At 43.1% G+C, this 23,805-nt stretch overlaps 1 protein-coding gene across 4 annotated transcripts in view; it reads right to left on the bottom strand.

Annotated features, from left to right (window-relative positions):
• Positions 1 to 2,383: 2,383 nt before the first annotated feature.
• trrap (transformation/transcription domain-associated protein) overlaps positions 2,384 to 23,805 on the bottom strand; it is a 77,123-nt gene continuing 55,701 nt past the window's right edge. For all 4 annotated transcript variants that reach the window (XM_053639107.1, XM_053639109.1, XM_053639108.1 and 1 more), the window contains 12 exons: positions 22,818 to 22,918; positions 20,419 to 20,620; positions 18,636 to 18,797; positions 16,617 to 16,707; positions 16,108 to 16,307; positions 14,233 to 14,494; positions 8,473 to 8,698; positions 8,097 to 8,314; positions 6,413 to 6,597; positions 5,625 to 5,828; positions 3,863 to 4,057; positions 2,384 to 3,741 (listed from right to left, as the gene is read on the bottom strand). In XM_053639107.1, coding sequence (XP_053495082.1) covers positions 3,457 to 3,741; positions 3,863 to 4,057; positions 5,625 to 5,828; positions 6,413 to 6,597; positions 8,097 to 8,314; positions 8,473 to 8,698; positions 14,233 to 14,494; positions 16,108 to 16,307; positions 16,617 to 16,707; positions 18,636 to 18,797; positions 20,419 to 20,620; positions 22,818 to 22,918 — 2,331 coding nt within the window. In that variant the 3' untranslated portion in view covers positions 2,384 to 3,456. The remainder of the gene's footprint in view (positions 3,742 to 3,862; positions 4,058 to 5,624; positions 5,829 to 6,412; positions 6,598 to 8,096; positions 8,315 to 8,472; positions 8,699 to 14,232; positions 14,495 to 16,107; positions 16,308 to 16,616; positions 16,708 to 18,635; positions 18,798 to 20,418; positions 20,621 to 22,817; positions 22,919 to 23,805) is intronic.

Below are 23,805 nucleotides of genomic sequence, written 5' to 3'. Positions count from 1 at the left end.
ACGCCAAATCACTTTCTATCCCCATGAAAAGCTCTTTCATTAGAATGAATTAAAACACCTCCATGTAATTGTAGGCTGCAGACAGATGATATCATGAAGGGTGTGTTTGCTCTTGACAGATTCTCAGACAGAGTGAAGGATTCTTCCCTTTGGTGCTCGGCGTGTGTGCCAATCACAGAGCCCACTCTCCCTGAGGGCTTCCATCAATCAGCTTCCTCATCGCCGCCTTCTATCAGTCTAGACATCTACAGGCCAGGGAGAGGTATCCAAACTGTCATATCTCTCCCGTGCCCTTCCCTTCTCTGTCCTGAATCCACCCGCAGACATTTGAAGGAAAGCAAGCGTGGCTATAAATAAGCAGGAGGCTAAAGCTGACATTTCTTTTGACAAGTTGCTTTGGACTGATTGTGCACAATTGTTTGGGAGGCTTTCTTATGTAAGGTTGAGGTGGGTTTCCCCCGCCTGAAAACCTGGAGAGCCACAGCCTTGTCCATGCTAGTGCTCTAGCAGATCGAACACCGGCTATAAGAGTGAGCTGAGATGAAAGAGGTGTTAGCTCAGAGAAACCATTAAGCTGAGAAATGCTGTTTGATCAAGGCTAGATTTTTGAAGAACTTGGGTGTGGTGAAGCTTTAGGGGTGCTGAGGTTTAAGACGCTGAAAGGTGTGTAGGTGTTGACAGATTAGTGCAAGGCAGAAAAGAGGCAGTGAGATATACTGGCAGAGCAGTTAGACTGGGAGCAGAAGAGTTGTAAGCTTATTCACACTTCACTCTGGATCTCTATCTACTCCCACAACGCAGGGGATATTACTTCAGCTTACAGTTAAAGAGTTCACACAGATGCTTCAAAATGTACTTTCAGCACTTTCAAGGACTTTTCAAGCACTGATTTGTTTGTATTCAAGACTACACAAGAGATGCTGTGTAGCCAAGGGCAGCTGCGGTCAGGGACGAGCGTTAGGTCTGTGAGTGAAAGTACAGACTGGGGGCAGGAGCTGCTGTGAAATTTCGCTGTAATATTTGTCACGGCTAATGGACTGGGTTTTATTTTTAATTAAACAAAAGATATTTCTTATGGAATTATTGGCACTTCACGAAAGTGAGCAAAGACATTTAAATAAATGAACAGATGCAACGTGATGCTATGAGCAGACTGTCGATATCGTTCGTACATAAAGAATGAGACGGCTGTTGCGAAACAAATTCGGTTCTTGCAGCTATTTTTTGCCGGTTTGGATGTACAGTCAGGTCCATAAATATTTAGACACGGACAAAGGGAGTTGAAATCAAATGATAAGTATGACCTCAAAGTGCAGACAAGGTGTAAACGGTAAGCTTTTTTTTTTTTTGAGAAGGTATGTACATCCAAATCAGGTGAACAGTGTAGGAATTACAGCACTTTTTAATACATGGCACCACCCTTTTTAATGGACCAAAAGTAATTGGACAAACAACCAATCTAAATAATAGTCATTTAAAAAAGTATTTGGTTGAAAAGCCTTTACAGTCAATGACTGCCTCAAGTCTGGAACACAGACGTTACAGATGCTGGGTTTCTCCATGGTGACGCTCTTCTAGGCCTGTACTGCATCCCTCTTCAGCTCCTGCTTGCTCTTGGGGCATTTTGCCTTCAGCTCCAATATACTGTGGTAGACAGCTGAAATAATAACGTTATCAGTGTCTAAATATTTATGGACCTGATTCAATAATCTGGTTCAGATTATTACCTTGTTTAAAGATCCATCTACAGCAAAGTCTTAACCTCCTGGCAGAGTCAACCAGGATTAGGCTTAAAAGTTTCTCATGTATGCTTATACTTCTTAAGCAGCTGAAGGCTTTTCTCATGGTATGGTTAACAGTATTTTCAGTTTCTGAGATGCATTACCCAGCTTGCACAGGTCACAGGTCAACATCTATTTCTGTCTTTAATGTCGAAAGGCCAGTGTTTTCCACATAATGACAGATGACAAAAGGATTTTGTCCATTTGTGCAACCTTACTTTCTTTCTTTTTTTTTTTTTTTTACTTTAAACATGTACAAAAAAAACAACAGGTAATACTTTAGAAGTGCCAATAATTTTACCACATACATTTTTGAGAGAAGCCGCTGTTAAACAAATGCTCTTATGAGGATGATTTTTGCCAGAATAAAAGGAAGCGATTTCTCCAGGGGTTTCAAATTAAGAAGAAAAAAAATAGTGACTTCTTACAATGATTTTCGCAGATGTACGTGAAGGGTGCCATTAATTCAAGAACTTGGTTCGGTAAAATAAATATAGATCTAGCTTTAGTAACAGCATCCATCAACTCCAGAACTACCCGGTATCATTCACAAACTCCGCTCACACATCCAAGCCAGATGTAGCAGCTACATTCCAAATTAGTCATTTTCTAAAAACAGCATTTTATTCAAACAAAATGCTTATTTACATTTTACAGTAACAGTCCTTGGACTGGCACAATGTAGGTACCATTAGAAAAAGCAGGGACATGTACAAATTTGAGTCTAGGCCTATCAGTGACAAACGCGTCAAGAGAACCAAGAAACTAAACATAGCTAAAAGTCAGCTTCATACTTCTCTCGGTGTATAGCTTGTATTACTGGATTGTATGTTTTATCCATTTCGGATGGGGAAATTAAAATACTGTCTCAACACTATTGCTTATTTCTTAATGGTAACAGGTGAATGTGCTTTGCTGTGTCAGAATAGTGTATAGTGTCTCCACAAGAGCAGAGAAGATGGCAGAAGTGAGAATTTGGGGTTTGACAGTAGTGCAGATAACGGGAATAGCCACCAAATCTAATCACAGCGGGGTTAACAACAACAAAAAAAAAAGGGTAGAAAATGAAACAATACAATGGGGATTATTCACATGATGCACATAACAAAATCCAATGTCATTAATTTATATGAATCCTAAGTCACGAACCAATTATTAACATGTGGCTTACTGGCAGATCGAAAACGAACCCTTAAACCTGAGACTTATAAATCATGGAGAATTAAATCTTTTTGGACAATTTTAATGCAGTCCCTGGCTGAGAAAACACAAAAAGCCACTTTTTTCACAGGGCTGTTCTTCTGCCTGCTGGAAACTTCACGCTAAAAACCATGGATGTTGCAACAAATACATGTTGCTAAGCACATCAGGTGAACAGCAGCCTCTATCAGTTTAAGTACAAAGCAGCTTTTAATGGCTGTGGGAAACACTCCGCCAGAAGCCCTCTATTGACAGGAATAACACAATCATCACAATAATGCTCGGACATGACAGTTCGTTTTTTTTTTTCCCCTCCAATTACAGTTTGCACATAATTTCATCATACCTGCCAATAAAGTCCTACATGTTTAATAAAACCCGGTGCCTGAAGACACATTTAACCTGGTCAGTCAACCAAACTGCTTCACAGTGATGCTTCCCTCTCACTTAAAGCTATAGGAGTGAGTCAAAGCTTCTATAGCCACGGGTGCCAGGCTGGGTCCATGCGACACAAGTTGTCCAGACTGTTAGCAGCTGCCACCAGCGTGTTCACTTTACTCTCTCCACCCTCAAACTGAGCCAGGCTGTGCAGGCGAGTTATGATGGCTGATACAGCCTTCTGGACAAGTGACACCAGTTGCTGGCTGTCCATGTTCTCCGGTTGTCCAGCAGGGGACAGAGGCATCGACGTGTCCTCTTGGGTCTTCTTGTGCCAGGCAATGATCTCATCTCTCAGAACCGCCTTCAGAATGCCGTCCACCTGAAGGAATGGATGAAGATGAAGATGATGGAGGATCGGCAAAATATTTGATTGAAAGACACTACTTTGTTGTGTTTTATATGTATATTAGCTTTAGGCTTTAGCGGGGAGTGAGTGCTACCTTGAAGTTGGGCTGGGCGAAGCAACGGGCGACAGCAATCATGGAGGCTGTGAGAGGGCCGGACACACCGATGGTGGTTAGAAACTCTGAGATGTTGGGTGTCAGGCGGAAGGGAACAGGTCGGTTGGCATCCAGATCTCCAGTGGCATCATTGATGTCAAAGCGGAAGTAAGAGACATTGAGCTTCCCCGTGTCCTGTTAAAAATACAAAATAATGTAAAAAAAATGCAGCACTAGTGCAAGGAAATCTCAAATCATCTCCAGACCATTTCTGCTTCTCAGAGCGAGGGAGAAGAAGTATAAGCGGCAAGCCAGCAAGCCCCAATTTGGCAGTGTGCCATTTCCTTCCCTCTACAAACTGCTGTGCAATACTCGCCTATATTGTAGTGCAGATTCATGTTACCCCAATTAAATCTACCCCAATTAAATCTATATTAGTGTGAAAAGGTCAAGGAGGGTGAAGACTTATGCAAGCTGCTGCACACACTAAATATGTGCCATGGTAGAAGCTCTAAGCCAGGACAGATATGTACACATCCTGCCGGAGCAATTCAGAAAGTTCAGGAAGCTTATTAAAAGAAAGACAAAAAGCGTACAGGTTTTTTTCTGCCTTAAATCTAATTCTGGATTTCCAATGTTAGTAAATATGTAGACACAATAGGCCATGACGGACCAAGTTCCCATAAATGCATGCATATCTAATGCAAAAACTGTTGACACCTAAATAGAAAATGCACGAAAGTAGACCAAAGTGCGTGGAAAAGGTTCTCTCCACAGGCTGACCTCAAGCACAATCAATAAGCAAAGTTCTCCTGATGGTAATATGTACACGTACACACACACACACACACACACACACACACACACACACACACACACACACACACACACAGACACACACAGACACACACACACACACACACACACAGACACACACACACACACACACACACACACACACACACACACACACACACACACACACACACAGACACACACACACACACACAGACACACACACACACACACAGACACACAGACACACAGACACACACACACACACACACACACACACACACACACACACACACACACACACACACACACACACACACACACACACACACACACACACACACACACTTGTGCTTGGCTCTGCAATCTCACCGTGCCTAATAAGATCTGTAGAAAGGAGCATGCAGTGAGGAGACTTAATAGTGTCGCTTAGATGCCTGCTCCTCTGCTTGTCCCAAAAAAGCAGATTAGGATCCAAGGATGGAGCATCTGTTTAATAATCATTTCTAATGAAGACTTCGAACGGGCTCTGTGCTCACAAATCAACGACCTGCCCCGTTGCGGTAAGGACGCAGAGCCAAATCTTCTACACTCAGCCTTTTTAAACTGAATCAAGGCTGACAGCTGGAGAGTGACCGGATAATCAGCCCATCTGAAACACTCGTCACATCCGAGGAGCAAGTGCTTAGTGCCGTGGGGGTGTGTCAGGACTTCATCTGCTGTGTGATGGTCCACACAGCATGCGAGACCACAGCCGTATTGGAGTCGCACATCTCAGGTGGACCCCTAGAGCTGATTGAGTCTGACTGGACTGTGAGCATACATAATCACTAAAGTTTTTAAAAAAAAATGCATCTATACAGCAAGCTATTTTTTATATCCAGATCTAGCGCCGTCACAGAACTGCATTTTTATCAGTAAATCTCAACCATTTTGTGGGCTGTATGTGTAGCTGAGCAGACGTTACCTGTGCAATCTGCAGCATCTCAGGGTTGAGGCGGTTGAGGTGCAGCATGAACTCGGCCAGGCCGATAAGAGCCAGCTGGATAGTGAACATCTTGCGGAAGGTCCAGTAGTCTGTGGCGTTGGGGAAGGTGTGCAGCGCCCATTCCTTCAGCATGCTGCGTGGTACCATGTTGCCTTGTACTTCCTTCAGGATGTCCCGCAACACCTGCATGCATACAAGGAAGCAACACTCAGTTTGTGGATTTTATTTTAAATAAACAAAAAAAGGGTACTGAAAGTTTGCGCCCCCCCCATTCGATAAATTGAAAAAAATATATTATTATTATAATAATCATCGGCCAACTAATCGATTATGAAAATAATCATTAGTTGCAGTCCTAGGTATTTCTGGCTGCATTTTATTTCTTAATTTATTCACTTATTATTTTTTAAAGTATTACTATCTATACTTGCACCAGTGTACATTTGAAGGTCTGTGGGTCCATTATATTTTAATTAAAAAAATATGTAATATAAACAAACTGCAAAATGAAGCAAAACAAGTCATTTGCACAAATAGGTCTCTAAATAGTTTAAATAATTATCATAAGGTGACAAAGATTTTTTGCCTGTGAGTAAGAAAATGTAACAGAAATTAAACAGTGATGTTTGCTCCTACAGCTCTACTAGATCAAGACCACACACACACACACACACACACACACACACACACACACACAAACGAGTATGACATCGGACAGTGCACTGAGTGAATAGGTGGAAGGTCCCAGCGTAACACGTGTGTTTTACCTGATGGCTGGCTTGTGTTCCTCTGGCCTGAACCGTAGCTAATCTGTCGTAGTAGCGGGAGATGGGGTTGTCATGCTCAATGCCTTTCTTAGCACAGCGCTGTTTGTAGATCTCCACCAGTGAGAGGGATGAAGGATTATCCTCCACCAAGCGCATCTGAGGAGACACGGCCACCACCCTGGGCACTACACAACAAGACAACACAACACAATCACATTTAATGGAGCCAGACAAAGACCGGCTTAGTAGAAATAAGGCTCACTTTCAAACAGACAGTATTAGGCTGTAAGTCTCAGACTGAATTACACACACACACACACACACACACACACACACACACACACAAAACAGCACAATGCATTAGCAAGCACGGCCATATATTTAAAATCCTATAGAACGCTAGACTTATGAAGAAACCTAAGCTCATCCATTAACCATCTTCTAAACATTTCCACAGACGCGCCACTGTCGATACAATCGTTCCATTTACACAGTGAGTGAACTGAGACTGCAATTCCCCAGTCATATCATTTTTAAACAAAAGCAATCCACGGCCGAGAGAGCCTGTGAGGAAACACCTGTGAGGACAGAGCTCTCGGGAAAACGCCCACCAGCTCTGAGCACGGGCTCCAGGAAACGATTAATACGCTGCAGGTTTGCACTGCAAGTCCTTCATTTGCTTATAAAGACGAGCGTCCTGATCATATGTACTAAAGATCGGCGACTCAAATACGGACAAATTAAGATCAAAGTGTTTATTTAAAAAAATTTATTTCTTTAAGAATATTTAAACTGTACAAAAGAACACTACATTGCACTGCAAGGTGTCCTTGACGTCTACCGTGAGAACTTGATTTACATTGTGCTCCGTCTATTTCTACCAGGAGACGGGCAAATTCATTTCTTATTCCTTCTGCTCGTCGTACAGCAGAGAAAGGTTGAGCCGTTGTAGCCTCGTCGTACATCATTTTCACTGCGAGATCACACTCCTCTGCTGATCTAACTGGCAACAACCGGGCCATAACGGCGTTCTGAACAGCTGGTCCAAGTACAAAATCTACAAGCCTCAAATGCCAGCCACTAATGGAGATTTAATATATACTGCCCAGAAACAGGGCTCAGATGCTAAAGCAATTATTTAAAAAGACAGACAGACAGATAAAATTAAACATCTTTAAAGCACAATAAGCAATACATATCAGGACTGTTAGGCATTGCATGCATTCAGTCCTTACTCAGTAACTAAAGCTGCTCGAATAGAGACTAAACCACATCAGAATTTAAGGTTTGATATATGAACTCAGCAGACATAGCTTTTCCTACTTAACATAATACACAGTTCTTTTTTAAATGAAATGGCATCATAATTTATCCATTTTTACTATGTATTACCTGAAAAGAAAGAAAAAAAAAAAGTGTCTAAAAACAATTAGAATGGCCTTTGCCTAGCAGCTCAGTGTTCAGTGTGCAGTTTAGTGTGCTGGGAATGAAGACAAATACTTATTTATTTGTTCAAAACATGGAGCTCTGTGTGATTTTACATTAGTGATGTTTTCTTTGTTCAGACCGACCTCTCATTACACGACACCGGTAACTTACCTCACAACTCTAGCTCCAATTGATAAGCTGCATATTAAAGCAGCGTGTTATTAAGATACATTGTGATGAGACGTGAGGATGGTACCTGTAAAGAAGAGGTGTCTCTTGGTGGTCTCCTTCCTCTTCTCCAGGCAGGGGTTGAGTAGGCGTAGGAGCTGCAGTACGCGCTCCTCTCTGCGGGATTCTGTCAGGCAGGCATCATTCATCACCAGGTATGGGTAAATCTTTCCGTTGTGCCCACGGATGTAGAGGCGGCGGGCGGCAGTGTTGTGCTTCTGAACAATCTCTACCCTGGGCATGAACCTGTGAACGAGAACATCAGCGCATGGGTTAATCATTGCATGGGGCTTTTTTTTTTTTTTTTTTTTTTTTTTACAGCTGCAGGGATAAAGGGGTGTGTCAAAACATCTTTACACGAGTAACTAGGCAAGTGTGTGTGTGTTGTATAAAATGTTCTTTACCTCGCTATCTTGATGTAATAGTGTGTGGGCTTGGGCATGAGGAATTCTCCTGGGATCTCCACTTCGGCAGTCTGGGCTGAGAAGTTGCTAAGGAAACGGCATTTCTCCTCAATCAAGAAGAACTTTGGCAGCTGTTTGGTCTTGGCTTCCAAAATCTTGATCCATTTCTTTAGTTTAGAGATGAGATTGTGCAGCTTCATAGAGCCGGGTACACTGAAGTCGAAATCTGCACCAGCAACCAGAGACATGACAGAACGACAGACACAGCGATAAGAAAAAGGAGAGATGGGTTGTTTAGGGGGAGGGGAAAAAAAAAGATTGCAAAGCAGGAAGAAAGAGGAATAGAGACAGGAGAGAAAGGGGGAGAGAAAGAGAGAAGTGTTATCTGGGGATCAGGAATAACAAGTGCTGTGCTGTACTCTCTCTCCCATGTTCCTTTTGTGATGCGTGTCTACAGATAACATCAGCGGGCATGCAGAGGGAAGCAAAGCGATAACATGTTCCGTTCAACTTTTAAACGGCATTGGCTGAGAAACTGGCTTAACACAAGCCATGTTCCTAATTTTGGAGACATCCTCAGGGCACAACTTTGCGCCTCTGCCGTACTGCAAAACAATCAGAAAACGGTCCTGGCGTTCAACTTCAACTTTAAAAGAAGGGCAAGGTAGTCAACATCTCACAATGATGTGACAATCCTCACACCCTTCCCATGTCTTTAAATATTTGACTGAAGTGCATATGACTCAAAGCCTGTCACATTGAGCTGTCATTCAGCTCAGAATAAAGCAGTCAAAATGTGCCTCACGCATACTGATGGGCCACTTAAAGAACCCTCACTGCCTTAATGGCATGTAAAAATGTCAGTGCTCCGTGTGTCATTCTGAGTGAAAACAAACTGCCAAAAGCGACACCACAAACTCTGTTTCAGATACTCTAAAGTCTTTTAGGTTCTTCACAGCTCCAGGCTCACAGTTGATATTGACACTCAATATATATATTATATATATAAAAATGTGTGTATGGTGCCCTGTGATGGACTGGCATCCCATTCAGGGCGTGTTCTCATCATGTGGGAAATTAAAGCCCTTTCCTTTGTCGTTTCATCCAAATGAATGCGAGGACCAAAGGTTTCCCAGCAGAACATTGCCCAAAGCATCACACTGCCTCAGTAAGCATAACTTCTTCCCATAGTGCACCCTGGTGCCATCTCTAACCCAGGTAAGTGACACACACATACACACACCTGGACGTCCACATGATGTAAAAGAAAACGTGATTAATCAGACCAAGCCAGCTTCTTCCACAGCTCCATGGTCCAGTTCTGATGCTCATGTGCCCATTATATTAACTTTTGGCAATGGACAGGGATCAGCATGGGCACTCTGACCAATCTGCCACTACGCAACCCCATACACAGCAGCAAGCAGTGATGCACTGTGTGTGTTCTGACGCCTTTCTATCATAGCCAGCATGAACTTCTTCAGCAATTTGGCCTACAATAGCTCTTCTGTGGGATCGGAACAGACTGGCTAGCCATCGCTCCCCATGCGCTTTGGGTGCCCATGACCCTGTTGCCGGTTCACTGGTTGTCCTTCCTTGGACTACTTTTGGTAGGTACTAACCACTGCATACCCCACAAGACCTGCCGTTTTGGAGACCCAGTCATCTAGCCATCGCAAATTAGCCCTTGTCAAAGTCGCTCAGATTCTTACGCTGGCCCATTTTCCTGCTTCCAACACCTCAACCTCGAGAACTGTCTGTTCACTTGGAGTTTTCTGAACAGACAGGTAACATGACTGGTTGCGTGTTGGCGGTCTACATCATTTGTTTTCTCTCCTGTTTACAGAGTCTGGGGTGCCACAGAGGCTGGAGTTTTCCCATTTTGTAACAGGTGTCGCAATGTCAGGAAAGCTTTGTAAAATATGTTTTAAAAAGCTGCCAACCTAATAATCACAGAGCTAATCTGTGCAAATAGATCATAAATGCAGATAATCTAATGATAATGCAGTGGACTGAGAGTCTCAGGAGCACTTCTAGGAAGTCTCTGTAGGAAGCCACAATTCATTCTCTCTGGGTAGAGCAAGTTATTTGTTGATAAACATGCTACCCTCAAGAGACTTGCTCCAGTGTTGGTGTGTGTGTGTGTGTGTGTGTGTGTGTGTGTGTGTGTGTGTGCGCACAGTGGGAAGCACGATTTCAGCTCCACACCATGCCCAGAGATCTGCTCTTGAGGGTATTGCAGCTCCCAGCATCATGGAAACAAACACCCTGTTCTCTGACCTGTGGACACCAAAGCAAGACAGGAAGATGTTTTTTCCACTTAATAAGAGCCAGAGTGCAGAAGTGGCCAAGTGCTAGAAATAGGCCCAGAGTGTGGTGCCAGTGCACAAGCTCTCTGCTTTAAATTCCATCACAGGACTGAACACAGCCTGGTTCCAGCGGGCCAATCAGAAGTCTGAGCCAAGCCCAGTAATGAAGGGATTTCCAGCAGCCAACTTTCAGTACTTGTGCAATGTTATGGCTTGACCGGGGCAACTCATACAACGGGGGAAATAAGTATTGGACGCCTGTGCGTGGCCGGTTCACAGCGGAGTGATGTTGCTTCTATTTGCGGATAATGGCATAATGGCCCCAATGGTGCTTACTGGAAGATTCAGAAGTTTGAAATGCTCGAAATGCTCACTGCTAATAAATCCTTCTGCCTACACACACAAACATACTATACTATATACAGACACACTTTAGTAAGTGTGTGTGTATATATATATATATATATACACACACACACACATACACACACACGGTGTGTGTATGTATGTATGTATGTATGTATGTGTGATGTATAATTGCATGTAACTTTAACTTAACTAATGAGAACTTCATGACTCATTTATTATGTTATGGTTTTTTTTGATGACACACAATGCAAGCATATATTCTAAGTGATCCATTTAATTCATGCAGTGTTGCTTTCTACACTAAATAGCATTGTGTGTTTATTTGTCTCTTCCCTGCAAACAGACAAATTATAATCCACTGATTGATAGTCCATTGTATTTATTTTGCACCAGGCATATATATAAGTAAGTATTCTTCACCTCTTATTCAAAGTGCCCCATTATTGCATTGTCGTATCATCATAGTGACCACAAAAAAGTATATTCATATTCAACACTTCATCAATTTGCAGGAACATGAACATATTTGGGCACAACAATAGTTGCCTTGTACCCAACCCTCCCAAAATTAATAAGATTAAAAAAAATGAAATAATCTGGGTCTTCCCATAAGTATGTGAATGCTATTGCAGTGACTTTGATATCATTCAATCATTACTTATTTAAAGACAGTATAGTGTTTAAAATGAGACCTTTAAGGATTTAGCTTTAAAGAAGTATTTGTTGCAGTGGCCAAATCACCAAATACCTTACATTACCATAGGTAACATACTTTTTCAGTTAGCCAGTTTGCGAAAAGCATGTGAACTTAAATGCTGGCTCTCTTCTTCTTCTTCCGTCAGAAACGGAAAGTTGTGCAGCGCCACCTTGAGCACCGGGGTATTTCTGCTTTTCAATAAGCAGCATCTACTGTCAAGGAGTGAATTTGCACTCTCATTCAGCACGTCTCACGTGTTTAACGCGTGGGTGTGAACACAAAAAACGCATCAAAAAACAGACCGCTTAACTCGCTGCGAAAAACATCCCGGTGTGAACAGGCCTTAAGAGAACAGGAAACTCAAAAAGCAGCAGAGGCCAGATTTCTTTTATCGGCATATGATGGATTGGATTGGAAAATCGGGAAGACAAGAAGATTCTAGAGGAGGAGATGAGAAAAAGTAATAGAAATTCATCAGACTTGCAGCTATGGCAGCAGCCCACTATAAATAAGGCAAATGGTTTGGCTATGATCAGATTACATGGGCTTTGCCTGGCAAATTGTGTGTGGTGTCAGTGTGTGTACTCTCATGAGTAAAAATGATATTTTCTATCCATCTCACTTTTGAGAACCAGCTGTAAAGAGTGGTGGGAGAAAGAATGTGAGTTATGTTGCGCTGCCTCACTACAGAGGAACAGCTGGCACCACCACATCTGCTTTACACCCTCTTATAGTCCCCCAGGACACGGACACACACACACACACACACACACACACACACACTCCGCTTTAGCTGTATTTGGCATTTCCACAACTCCACAAGCCTGAGGAGATGGCCAGAGAAAAACAGGAGACTGAGCTGGACAGATGTGAGCTGTGTCCTTCAAAAGGGAGGCCTTTATAGGATATGGGGGCGTTTATATGGACATTTCACACATTTCTTGCCATGCTTGTCCTCCTGCCAGGTGAAACAGGAGAACTAAGAGGGTGGTATAATATGTTCAGAAGGTACAGGAAAGTTTTCTGCCATCCCAGAATTATAAGCAAAGTGTAAAAATGTTTAGTCTTGCCACAAAGTAGTGATCGGCAACTTCGACAAATACGAGTTTCTTTTACTAATTTGTTAAATGTGAACAAAACTACTTGCACGTACTTCGGATAACTGAGGCACTAATGTGAAACCCTGAATTAAGAAACATGCTGAATTAATGCCTGCGTAATCAAAGTTGCTGAACACGCCCAGCATCCTGTAGTCATCCTGCCACACCTTATAAATATTATTATGTGGTTCCATAGCCCCAATTATCTCCTGAGCCAGGCGTTGTTAATGCAGCACAGGAGCTCGTGTGTGAACCACATGTTTAAAAATCATACACTGCAATCCGGATATTCCACACCCCCCCCCCCCCCCACACGATGGAACTGAGTGGACCAGAATTCATATCCTGCCGATTAAAAAAGGATTATATATCCCATACAGGGGCTATTAGTATTACTGTTTCCCCGTAATCACATGACTTACGCCTTTCCTCCATGTATGTACTTCACACCATGATTTTCATTAACAGAACGTTCTCAGACAGAGTGGGTAAACACAAATGATCAGCTAGTGAAGTGAAGTAGTAAACATACGCATCATATATTTTTGCTTCATTGTGTGTCATTTCTTTTTCTATCCAGCTGAACAGTATACATGCAAGTGAATAATCTGATTATTGGCTTATTATAGAAAATATTATAGAAAATGGGTACACATAGTGACTAAGAGATTTTGGTATAAACTAGTCTCTTGTGGTTACTACAGCGTTTCCGGTGGTTCCTCATCACACCTGAGACCTTGTAACACTAACAAGTCACATGACACCGGGGAGGGAAAATGGCTAATTGGGCCCAATTTGGACATTTTCACTTAGGGGTGTACTCACTTTTGGCTGTGTGTTGAGTTATTTTGAGGGGACAGTAAATTTACACTGTTACACAAGCTGTACACTCACTACTTTACACTGTAGCAAAGTGTCATTTCTTCAGTGTTGTCACATGAAAAGATATAATCAAATATTTACAATAATGTGAGGGGTGTACTCACTTTTGTGAGATACTGTATATGGAGGGCACTATAAGGTTTACCACCATTTTTACATTAACATTACATATTAAAAAAAGGAAAAAAAATTGAGAGAACCAATGGCTATATAGGTTGTTTGTGACAGGAGCCAGAAGTCAGAATGAAGTGCGAGGTAGAAAATCTCTCACGAACTGAGAATGTTTCAAATTTGGTAGATTTGCCCCCTTAAAGCACCACTCTGCTACTGCAAAAGGCAAATGAATGGGGGGGGTGTGTGTGTGTGTGTGTGTGTGTGTGTGTGTGCGCGCGCGCACACTGACCTGTGGTGAACTGGCCCTTCATCTTCTGGAATACAGGATCCTGGGCAGTGGCCTGGGCTCGGCGAGCCAGAGACTCTGATGCGGCGCTGGAGAACATGGTGGAGACGTTGGAGACGTTCTCCAAGCCCACTCCGAATGTGCTCACCAGCTTCTTCACAAAGTTCAGAGTGTGTGGTGTGATCTTAGCATCTGACACTGCGCCGCTCTTCTCGAACGCCACAGAGTGACACTTAGCCAAGCCTTGCTGGAGCTGCCGTAGTACCTGAGGATGAGAGCGCAGGCAGTAAGGACGAGAGCCTCTGAATAATCCGATTTCAGTGTCCTTCACTTCCTCACTACCTAGAAGCGTGTTTTTTTTTTTTTTTTTTTTTTTAGTGCAGGACAAACCTTAATACATACCTTCTTTACTATTTTTACATAAAAAAGAGAGATGTGATATCACACTTTCCCCTGATCTGACACTCCCTCATTCCCCCAGCGTGCCAAATGCAGAGGACCGTCCCTCAGGACAATGTGTTCACAGTCGCCTCCCATCGTCCCTGTCCAGCCTCAGCACATCACTGCATCTGCTGCTGTCTTGGGCTGCCCATCTCCCAGTGCCTAGTCCCTCTCGCTCTCCACAGCCATCAATCACACCTCTCTGCTCACCACAACCCAATTAGCATGAGAGCAAAAACCTCCCCAGCACTGCAAAACCACTTTTCAGCCTCACCGAGCCCTGCTTCAATGCCTGTGTCAGCTTTCATCTGCACAACTATAGAGACTACTGTAAATGCATTTATACCAAATAAATCTCAAATCTGAAGGTATGAATTCATTTTCTATAAAAAAAAAAAAAAAAGAAAAAAAAATGCGTCACAGCTCTGACTGCAGTTCCAACCATGATAAAAAAACAAAAACAAAACTTAGGTTTAAATTAATGCAATTGTTCTCATGGTTGACTTGCATGTTGCCCAATCTACATAAACTAAGCCTAATAACAAATGGATTAAAACTGCGTGTTGCAATGAAAGATGTTTACAACGTTTACAAGGAAAAACATAAAACCACTGATATAGTGACGTCTTCTTGTTGGGAGAAATTTAATGAAATTATATGGAAGGAGTCTGAAGCGTCAGCGCTTTGTATCAATTTGTAAGATTTCCATCATGGCAGAGTTGTCAGGATAACAGACTTTGCACTTTCAGGTTTCTCAGGCACGCAACAAGATTTCGACACAGAGGAGGACTTGCAATTCTTTTATGTCCGCTTTCACGTGAACACGACACGCATGCGCTGTGTTTCTCTCGTGAACGCGCGTCGGAGATCTACGTGCAAGTGAAGATTTTTTGTGAGTAAAGATTTCATTTTTTTGCGCACGTAAAGCATTCGTATCGCTTCTTAAAATTAGGATTAAACCACTGAAGTCACATGGATTACTTTTCCGATAAACCTTTTGGAGCGTGAAAGTATTGGTTACTTGGACTGTAAATGGAGGGACGGAAATCTCCCAGGTTTCATTAAAAATGTCTTCATTTGTGTTCCGAAGATGAACGAAAGTCTTACGGGTTTGAAACAACATGATGGTGAGTAACCGATGACAGAATTTCCATTTCTGGGTGAACTATCCCTTTAAGACATGGGAACTTAAGATAAAAACAAATAAATAACAAACAAATAAATACCCCATGTTTCATATACATTCTGAAATGACCTATTCTCACCTCAACCAAAAACACAGCAGGCGCTAAAGGGCTCTGCAGTCTTATTCCAACCACCACATGTAGAAAACATTTGTGTGCATCATGCATCAATCACATATCTGCTCTCAGCTCAAACACAGCCATCGAGCTCTCTCGGGACCAAACGCATTGCACAGTTGGTGGTGTAGCCTACCTCCTCGTGCCAGTTCTCTCGGAACCACACCATCTGGTCCACGATGCCCTCCAGAGATGAGAGCAGTGTGGGGTGCAGCTCTCTCTGCATGTGCATGATGCGGCTGCAGCGCCACATGGGTGCCGTGGCCCGGATGGGGCCTGGATCTGATGCAGAGTGGCTCTGAGCTCCCATTGAGCTCGGCTGCTGCTGTCCAGAGTCTAAGGAGACATGCGCGGGCAAGCGCAAAATCAGTAATAGCATACACACAGAAACTACTGTAAACATTCACGACGCTGCAGTAATCATATATTTTAAAGGAGATCTAGCATCGTGTAAATTGAAAGGTCTCACACAGTTATTACGAACGCAGGAACCAAATGACACTTTTACTGGGAACCTTCACTTACCATCTAACTACTATGAGCATACATAATGCTGCGGGAATAATAGAGAGTGTATAAACGCATCATGCCATATTATGATCATAAATGCAAGAACCAGGAGGAGCCACTGAAAGTCGAACTCACCGCTCTTGTAGCGCTCCCGCTGCTCAATCTTCAGTGTCAGATACAAAGTTCGGATGGGAAAGTACACAGCCTGAGGATAGACACGTCCCACCTGAAAGACACAGGCGCAGATTACACTTAAGACGGTCCCTGCAGGGCCGGTGCTGGAGTAGCACGTCGCTGACATGTCGTCAAACTGCTGTGCGATAGCATGGGATTTTGAAAATGAAACCGCGGCGAGGAGAAGCAATAAAAATGGACAAACATCAAGGGCAGATTAAAACCATGGCTCAATATGACATTTTGTAAAAGCTCGTCATGTCTGGACAGGCCCTCTCCCTTTGAGATCTGCAGTGCCCTTGAACAGCCTCAAAGGGCAAAGCCTATTCATCAAAATCCTACTCAGCCATTTACACTAAAGCGGCCAAGAACAATATCTGTGTGTAATCAGAGCTCAAGGTCATGAAACAATTTTACTTCACACCTTGATGATCAGCAGCATTTTCCACTTGCTTGTGGGCACCTTATTCCCAGCTCTAACAACAAGCTGGGAACAAAAGGCCTCCCCAGATCCCACACACTTTATCTTTGTGCTGCTTCAAAGCACCTTCAGAGAACCTCAGCTCATATGGCATCAATACCTGACACAGTGTATGATGGTGTATGAACACTCTATGAATGTTGGCTGGTCTGTTATGGTGAGACTGTGGCGAACGGGAGGAGTGCTTCTCCATCCAGCAGCCCCTCTAGTCCTCATGTCTCGCCTGGACAAACACCCATTAGAGTGGACACCGGATCCGCAATGAAGCAGACCGCAGGGCGAGTGCTAGCTAGGTGTAAAAAGACACCTCCGTGCCTGGAATGGCCTTTATATGAAAATAACCAATAAGTACAGAAGATCTGCCTTTAAGAGCTTGGTAAGTAGCGCATTAAAAATTAAAAACGGAAGAAGGAGAAAAGAACACCCCAATAATCAGAGACACTGCTCGTTATATTATAAAAATGTGTATGCGCTATGCGAGTGTACAGCAAGGTGTTGGGTTCCCTTTGCTTCTGTTTCATCTGTGAACACTTCATAGCTCACCTTCATCAATTTTTCAGCAAACGTTTTAAAAACTGAACTGAGGCTAAATAATTCAGCGGCTGAGCTTAAGGTGCTCCGTTCACTGGAGACTTCACTTCACAATCTGGAGAGCTTCTTCGTTCACCCTTCAATCAGCACCAGGCAGTGACAGCTCTTAAGATCAAACCCGAAACGTCCTCCAGCAGAGAGAACGCTGCATGGCTGGACTAGCCTTGACAACTCTGTTAATTGTGACTGAAGTACGTGAACATCTCTTTCACTCGGTGATTATCGGTTTAAGTGGCCTTAATCTCTTAGCAAAGCATCTTGAATGCAGGGGAGCATTTGGGGTGAAATTGGGAGATTAAGACGCAATGCGCTTGGATATCCGCACAAGAAAGAAGAGAGGCCCAGCTGCATTTTAAACATCTAAAGAGAGGAGGGAAAGGAGAGCGATAGAGAGAGTGAGAGAGAGGTTTAAGTTAAACACTCAGATCGCTCCCTCTGCTGCAGTCCGAAGGGCCCCTGGAGCCACTGCCTACTCTTTGAAGTGGAGGTGCTTTTAAAAAGGCTCACAAATAAAACTCCATCAAGCAAGGGAAATTAGGCCTTCATTTTAATTTGCTTTGTTCCTGCAGGTCCTGGATGTCTGATATTAAATCAGCAATAATGCTCTGCGTGAATAATTAAAGAGGTGGAGGGAAGGCAGGAAAATAACATTGATAAACTAAATTTACGGGACGCCAAGAACAAAAGGGACTGATTCTGATTAGTTTATTGACATGCAGGTTCAAAGGGGCCAATACATCTACATCTACAAATGAGACGACACACCAGGACACATCTCTTGTTCAGTTTTATTGAACATGACAAGTAATCATGCCAAGCTCTTGTCTGTGTCTGCCAACAAACAATACAAATGCACCCTGGGCCACATCAGCACTGTAATAAACAGCAGGATAATGGGAGATACACACCTGGCTGATGAGGTTGAGAAGAGGTTTGCCTTCAGAGCCTACCAGGCAGGTGAGGAGTTGAGGGATCCAAGCGAGCCACTGGATTGGCGGCACGCCAATGCAATACTTATCCACAGCATCTGCCAGTGTGTTCTTATCATCAAAACTCAGCAGCCACAATACCTGGGAGAAGAAAAAAAAAACACAAAACAAACAAAAAAAAAAAAGGTTCAGTGTTGATAACGTCATATCCTAGAACATAAAATAACACCGCAGAAATCTTGACAACACAAGTGTCTGATGACATTCTAAATGAGGAACCAGCTGCCTGTCTAATGAAAAGCCATTTAAATGTCCACACATCTCAGTGAATCAGACTCATCCACACAACACCAGTCTGATCTCGTCCATATCACAATCCAAATGAGTAATCCGCACCCCTGTGAATTTAACACCCGCTCAGCCGTACAAAACAGGCTTAATGGTTTGTGAAATCATATCATCGCCATCACACTCCGCTTCCTTGTTAGAAGCTTCTGGAAGTGGTGGATGGGGGATGGGGGGTGGGGGTGGGGGGTGGGGGGGTTATGGCAGGTGAGGCTCAATCCCTGGAGGCGCTGATGGAGACATTAACCCCGTGATGGGCCACCAAGGCCACACAGCTTGCGGGTAATTACTGATAATCACTGGCCATCTATTCTCATTTATCATCTCTAAACTGGACCACAGGCTCCATGTAGTACACAATTGGACGGTAGTACTCCCTACATAATCAAATGCCCTCCCGGTGCGGCAGCCCACCGGAAAAATAAAGATCCACAAGCAACTGGAGCGAGAGTGCACCCGAGAGCACAGCGCCATGTGTGCAGCGTTCATACAAAACCAAACATCAGCTCTAATAATGTAATTGCACACATTATCCATGGTCTATATCTGACTGCCACCTCTAATGCTACTGGATTAATTTCATAAAAGGCTGCTTTTGTTTACAAAAAAGGGGACATGATAGGGCTGATGTATCCCGGGTTCTTTCAGTTTCACAAAAAAAAAAAGTCCAGGACCGAACTGAGTGGAGAAATTTGATGTAAAATTCCTATAGCGCTAATACCGGTATAATTATGTATTTGTACTTGATTTGATACGGTACCACAAGGTACCAGCATCAGGGTATTGATTACTTGTGTTACCATTTTGCTTCTGCACACAAGTCACAAGAAAACCATTAATTATCACATCATTGCCAAAATACCTGCTGTGTTAAAAAGACAAAAAACACCCAGACCTTACAGCTGCTGGTCACTATAGAGGTTTGAGACTGATGGAAAAAGGAACGCTGCTTATATAAAGGGGAATGTGGCCTTTCTCCTCCTGACCTGCTGCTAGCAGATCACACAGTGTTTATTGATCGACTGAAGCAGGCATCTCTGTGGTGGAGGGAAGGAAGGGGGGTCAGGTTGAACAGAGCTGCTTAGATTGGACTGACAGGGGTGGAATTAAGCTCTTAACCTCCAAGATGGTGGTGGGGGAAACAGCCAGGGCCTGCGGGGGTGGCAGTAATTGTTAAAGGGTTTCTCAGTGCACAGCCCGAGGCAGCTAAATTGAGAATGAGCATTTATCCATATAACAGAAGACCAACAGAAAACAGGCAATCACAGAAGCTCTTTACGATTCTGTTCAGAAGTCAGCACTGGAACATTAGCTTGTTATAAGATGCCTTTAATGAAATATACTTATCTCCTACATCTCTCATTTAGGCCAGTCTAGCTGAGGAAAGTGAAGGCTGCTGTAAGGCAGGAGATCTTACCTTGGCTAGGTACTTGCGCGACTTGCTCTCGTTCTGATGGCGGCATGCGTGGAGGTAGCACGTGATTGCCGACACACCCAGGTGTGACTGACGGTCTTTCACAAAGATATTCTCCAGGTAATCGCCCCACATGGCCCAAGCCTTCACTAGCACATCGTGCATCTGCACAGCTGCCGAGAAGGCTTTATTGGCTTCCTCCGATCTGCAGATATGAAGAGTGAGGAAATAAATCAATTCCCCTACGGCCTGACTGATGAAGAGCAAAAGACTTTCCAGTGAGCCCATGTGATGGACATCTTTGCATTTCCCCATATAGAAGTGATAAAGAATCAATACAAATGGGTTAACACTGGTGGTGGTTGAGGAGATCCCCCCCCCCCGCCTCATATAACGTAAAGTGCTTTGAGTGCCTAGAAAAGCGCTATATAAATCTAAGGAATTATTAATGACTATTTTGGAAAGTGGAAAACAATCTGATACATAGTTACTGCAAAAAAAAAGCAAGGGTTGCAGACATATGGCAATAAATTCAATATTACATGGAAACGCAGATCTATAAAATAAATATGATTTCGGCATATTAGGAAACTATGTGCTTGGCAGATCCTGCCAAGGCGACTTGTACTGTAGCTCACTAATATTAGCTGACAAAGTCCAATATTTTCTTTCATCAGCCACTCTGTACCTCTGAGAGCCCTTTCCTCAGTGATTATGGTTTCCTCAAGTCGGCCATTGAGCTGTTTTTAGAACAGACCAGCAGCCGAGCTCACGAAACATCTTTATAAAAAGGGACTAAAAACAGTTGAGAGGGAACTTAGCAGCGTGGCTTAAAGCCTCAGCCATTGCCACCATCCCACGCACATGTCTCCAAGTACGGACCAATGTGAAATGTTTCCCAGGGCAACCACTTATAAGAAGAACGTATAATGAGCATGTGGCATGCAACAGGCTTGAGTTTGATTGCGATGGGAACCAGGGGAGCCCACATCCACTGAAGCATTCACTTCGTTTTGGACACTCACCATGTTCGCGCGCACACACACGCACGCACGCACGCACGCACACATATACACATACACACACATACACACACACACACACACATACACACACATACACACACATACACACACATACACACACATACACACACATACACACACATACACACATACACACTGAGTTGGGTACAGTGTGTGTGGCTATTTCTTTGCCCAGTCAAGTGTTTAAAGCCTCCGTCTGACAGCACCATTTCTTTATCAAATCCCCTGTTAATATTTGCAGAGTGAACATGCAATGATTACATTAAGTGCTGCTGAGGCTAGGGAAAGTTTTGCTGATCCCAGAGATTTTACAAATTGCTACCGAGTTAATTATTCGGCACCGTGTATTTAATAAGCCGTTGCGATTCAGCAGTGCCCTCCAGAGTCACCATCGCCCTGAAGGGCATTGTCACAATCGGTGAGGGCGAACGTTGGCATAAAAACCAATGGAGCTTCAGTGTTGCAGAGAAGAGCAAAAGTGATGTGATCGAACCAGGGAAACCAAACAATGGCCCCGATAAAGTTTTCTCGAGCCGCAAAAAACTTTCAACAACACAACGGAACGCGATAATAACGTAACGCAACAAGCTTCCAATTAATGATTGTGCTTATTATAAGTGCATGATTGTGTTCAATTATTGTAATTACAGTTGAAAGTGAGTCTGATGCAGAGCAGGGGTTGATTGGATAACAACATGCAAAAGTTGGGGGTATGAAGGAGTGTGTGCGCTTGTGTTTAAAGTGGTTGGTGGATTTTAATGACCCCTGTGCTAAAAGATGGAATGGAAGGCAGAAAGCAGCTTGGCATGGCCTATAGACTTTCTCAAAATGAGACTGCTTCTAAATTACCCTCATATTCGAATATTTCGACTTCGTTCTTGAGAACCCCCAAACTCAACAGGATTCAACAGAAAATGTCACTCAATACGAGTTTGACAAGTGGCGTCAATCACTGTATGAGAGCCCACAGCCATTATCTCCATCCGTGAGTGCAGGATGTGAGGTTAATTAGTCATCATCCACTCATATTGGCTGCTAATGATTGCCTTGACCTCATTATTGGCCTAATGCTTTAGGAGTGATCATTAGCGGGGAAAATAGAAACACACAGCTGTTTATCAGTCTTCTCCATAATGTCTCTTTTCCGAGTATGTTCATTTTAAAAAGTCTGCGCTCTTAATGGCCAAAAGCTGTCTTGCAGACCATCATCCCTTTTCTTTAATGTCAGTCTAACCAGCATTAAGCGTGAAGAGAGGGAAAGGAGAAAAAAAAAAAGGTTCAATAAAGCTACAAAGAAAAGAAGGAAGACAACCAGACAAGGACGGAGGCACTTCAAAGATGGGAATCCACACTTACTTATTGATCTGGGCTAAGAACATGCCCTTGAGTGCGTAGAACTCAGCGGTCATCTCCTTGGTGAAGTACTTGAGATTGGTCGACTCGATCACCTCAAGCCCCTAATAAGACAAAGAAAAGGAGATCAGGTGGTTTCACAATACTGCCCAAAAACATATTCACCATCCACATTGTTTTATTTGGTAATTAGAAAAACCACACGTCAGCAATAATGGCTTGGGCTGATTTCTTTATAGCCCAGACTGTAGATTCAATCCAATCAATTCCCCTGAAGTCTGATTAAAGCTTCCCTCTATAAAATTTTTTTTTAAAAATCCCTACTAGTGACTCCTAGCTACCAACTACTAGCAAATATCCAAAATGATGGAAAGATCTCAGATAATGGCACCTGCTGTGTCCTCAGGAGTAGATTCGAAGTACTAGAAAAGTCAGGCACTACTCCTGAGAACACTGCAGGTGCCCTCAGCTGGGATCAGGCAGAGGCTGAGACCGAGGCAGAGTAATGATGAAAGGAAGGAGAGTGGAGCAGCCCCATTAATCAGGCTTAAGAGGATACTGGGGCCATTCCTTACACGGCGCGTGACTGACAGCAGCGCAAGACAAGTCCTTCTCCAAGTAATACAGAGCAGAATTATTGGGACTAAAGTCCTTGTTAAAAGCAAACACGCAAGGGAAGAACAGACCCAATAAAAGAGAGGTGTACAGAGAAATGGAACAGGGTCCTGTAATTCCACACTGAACAGACACGGGGCTATAACAGAAGAGGTACGGGGGCACGAATAGTCGACCATCATCAGTTAACCAATTTTACCGATGAATTATTCTTTATATAATAAAGATTCAAATCAACTGCATGTCTTACCATTTAGTCTAATATGGGAAATGTTATACTTTTGTTCTAAAATGGTATGTTAGAATACAAGTTTACAAGATTACTAAGTAGTAATAAGGATTCTAGTGTATTTCTTTTTTTTTAAAAAAACTTTTA

Source organism: Ictalurus furcatus, chromosome 13 (genome assembly GCF_023375685.1).
Source record: "Ictalurus furcatus strain D&B chromosome 13, Billie_1.0, whole genome shotgun sequence".
Lineage (NCBI taxonomy): Eukaryota > Metazoa > Chordata > Actinopteri > Siluriformes > Ictaluridae > Ictalurus > Ictalurus furcatus.
The sequence above is the reverse complement of the archived record's forward strand: the minus strand, read 5'-3'. Positions and strand labels throughout refer to the sequence as shown.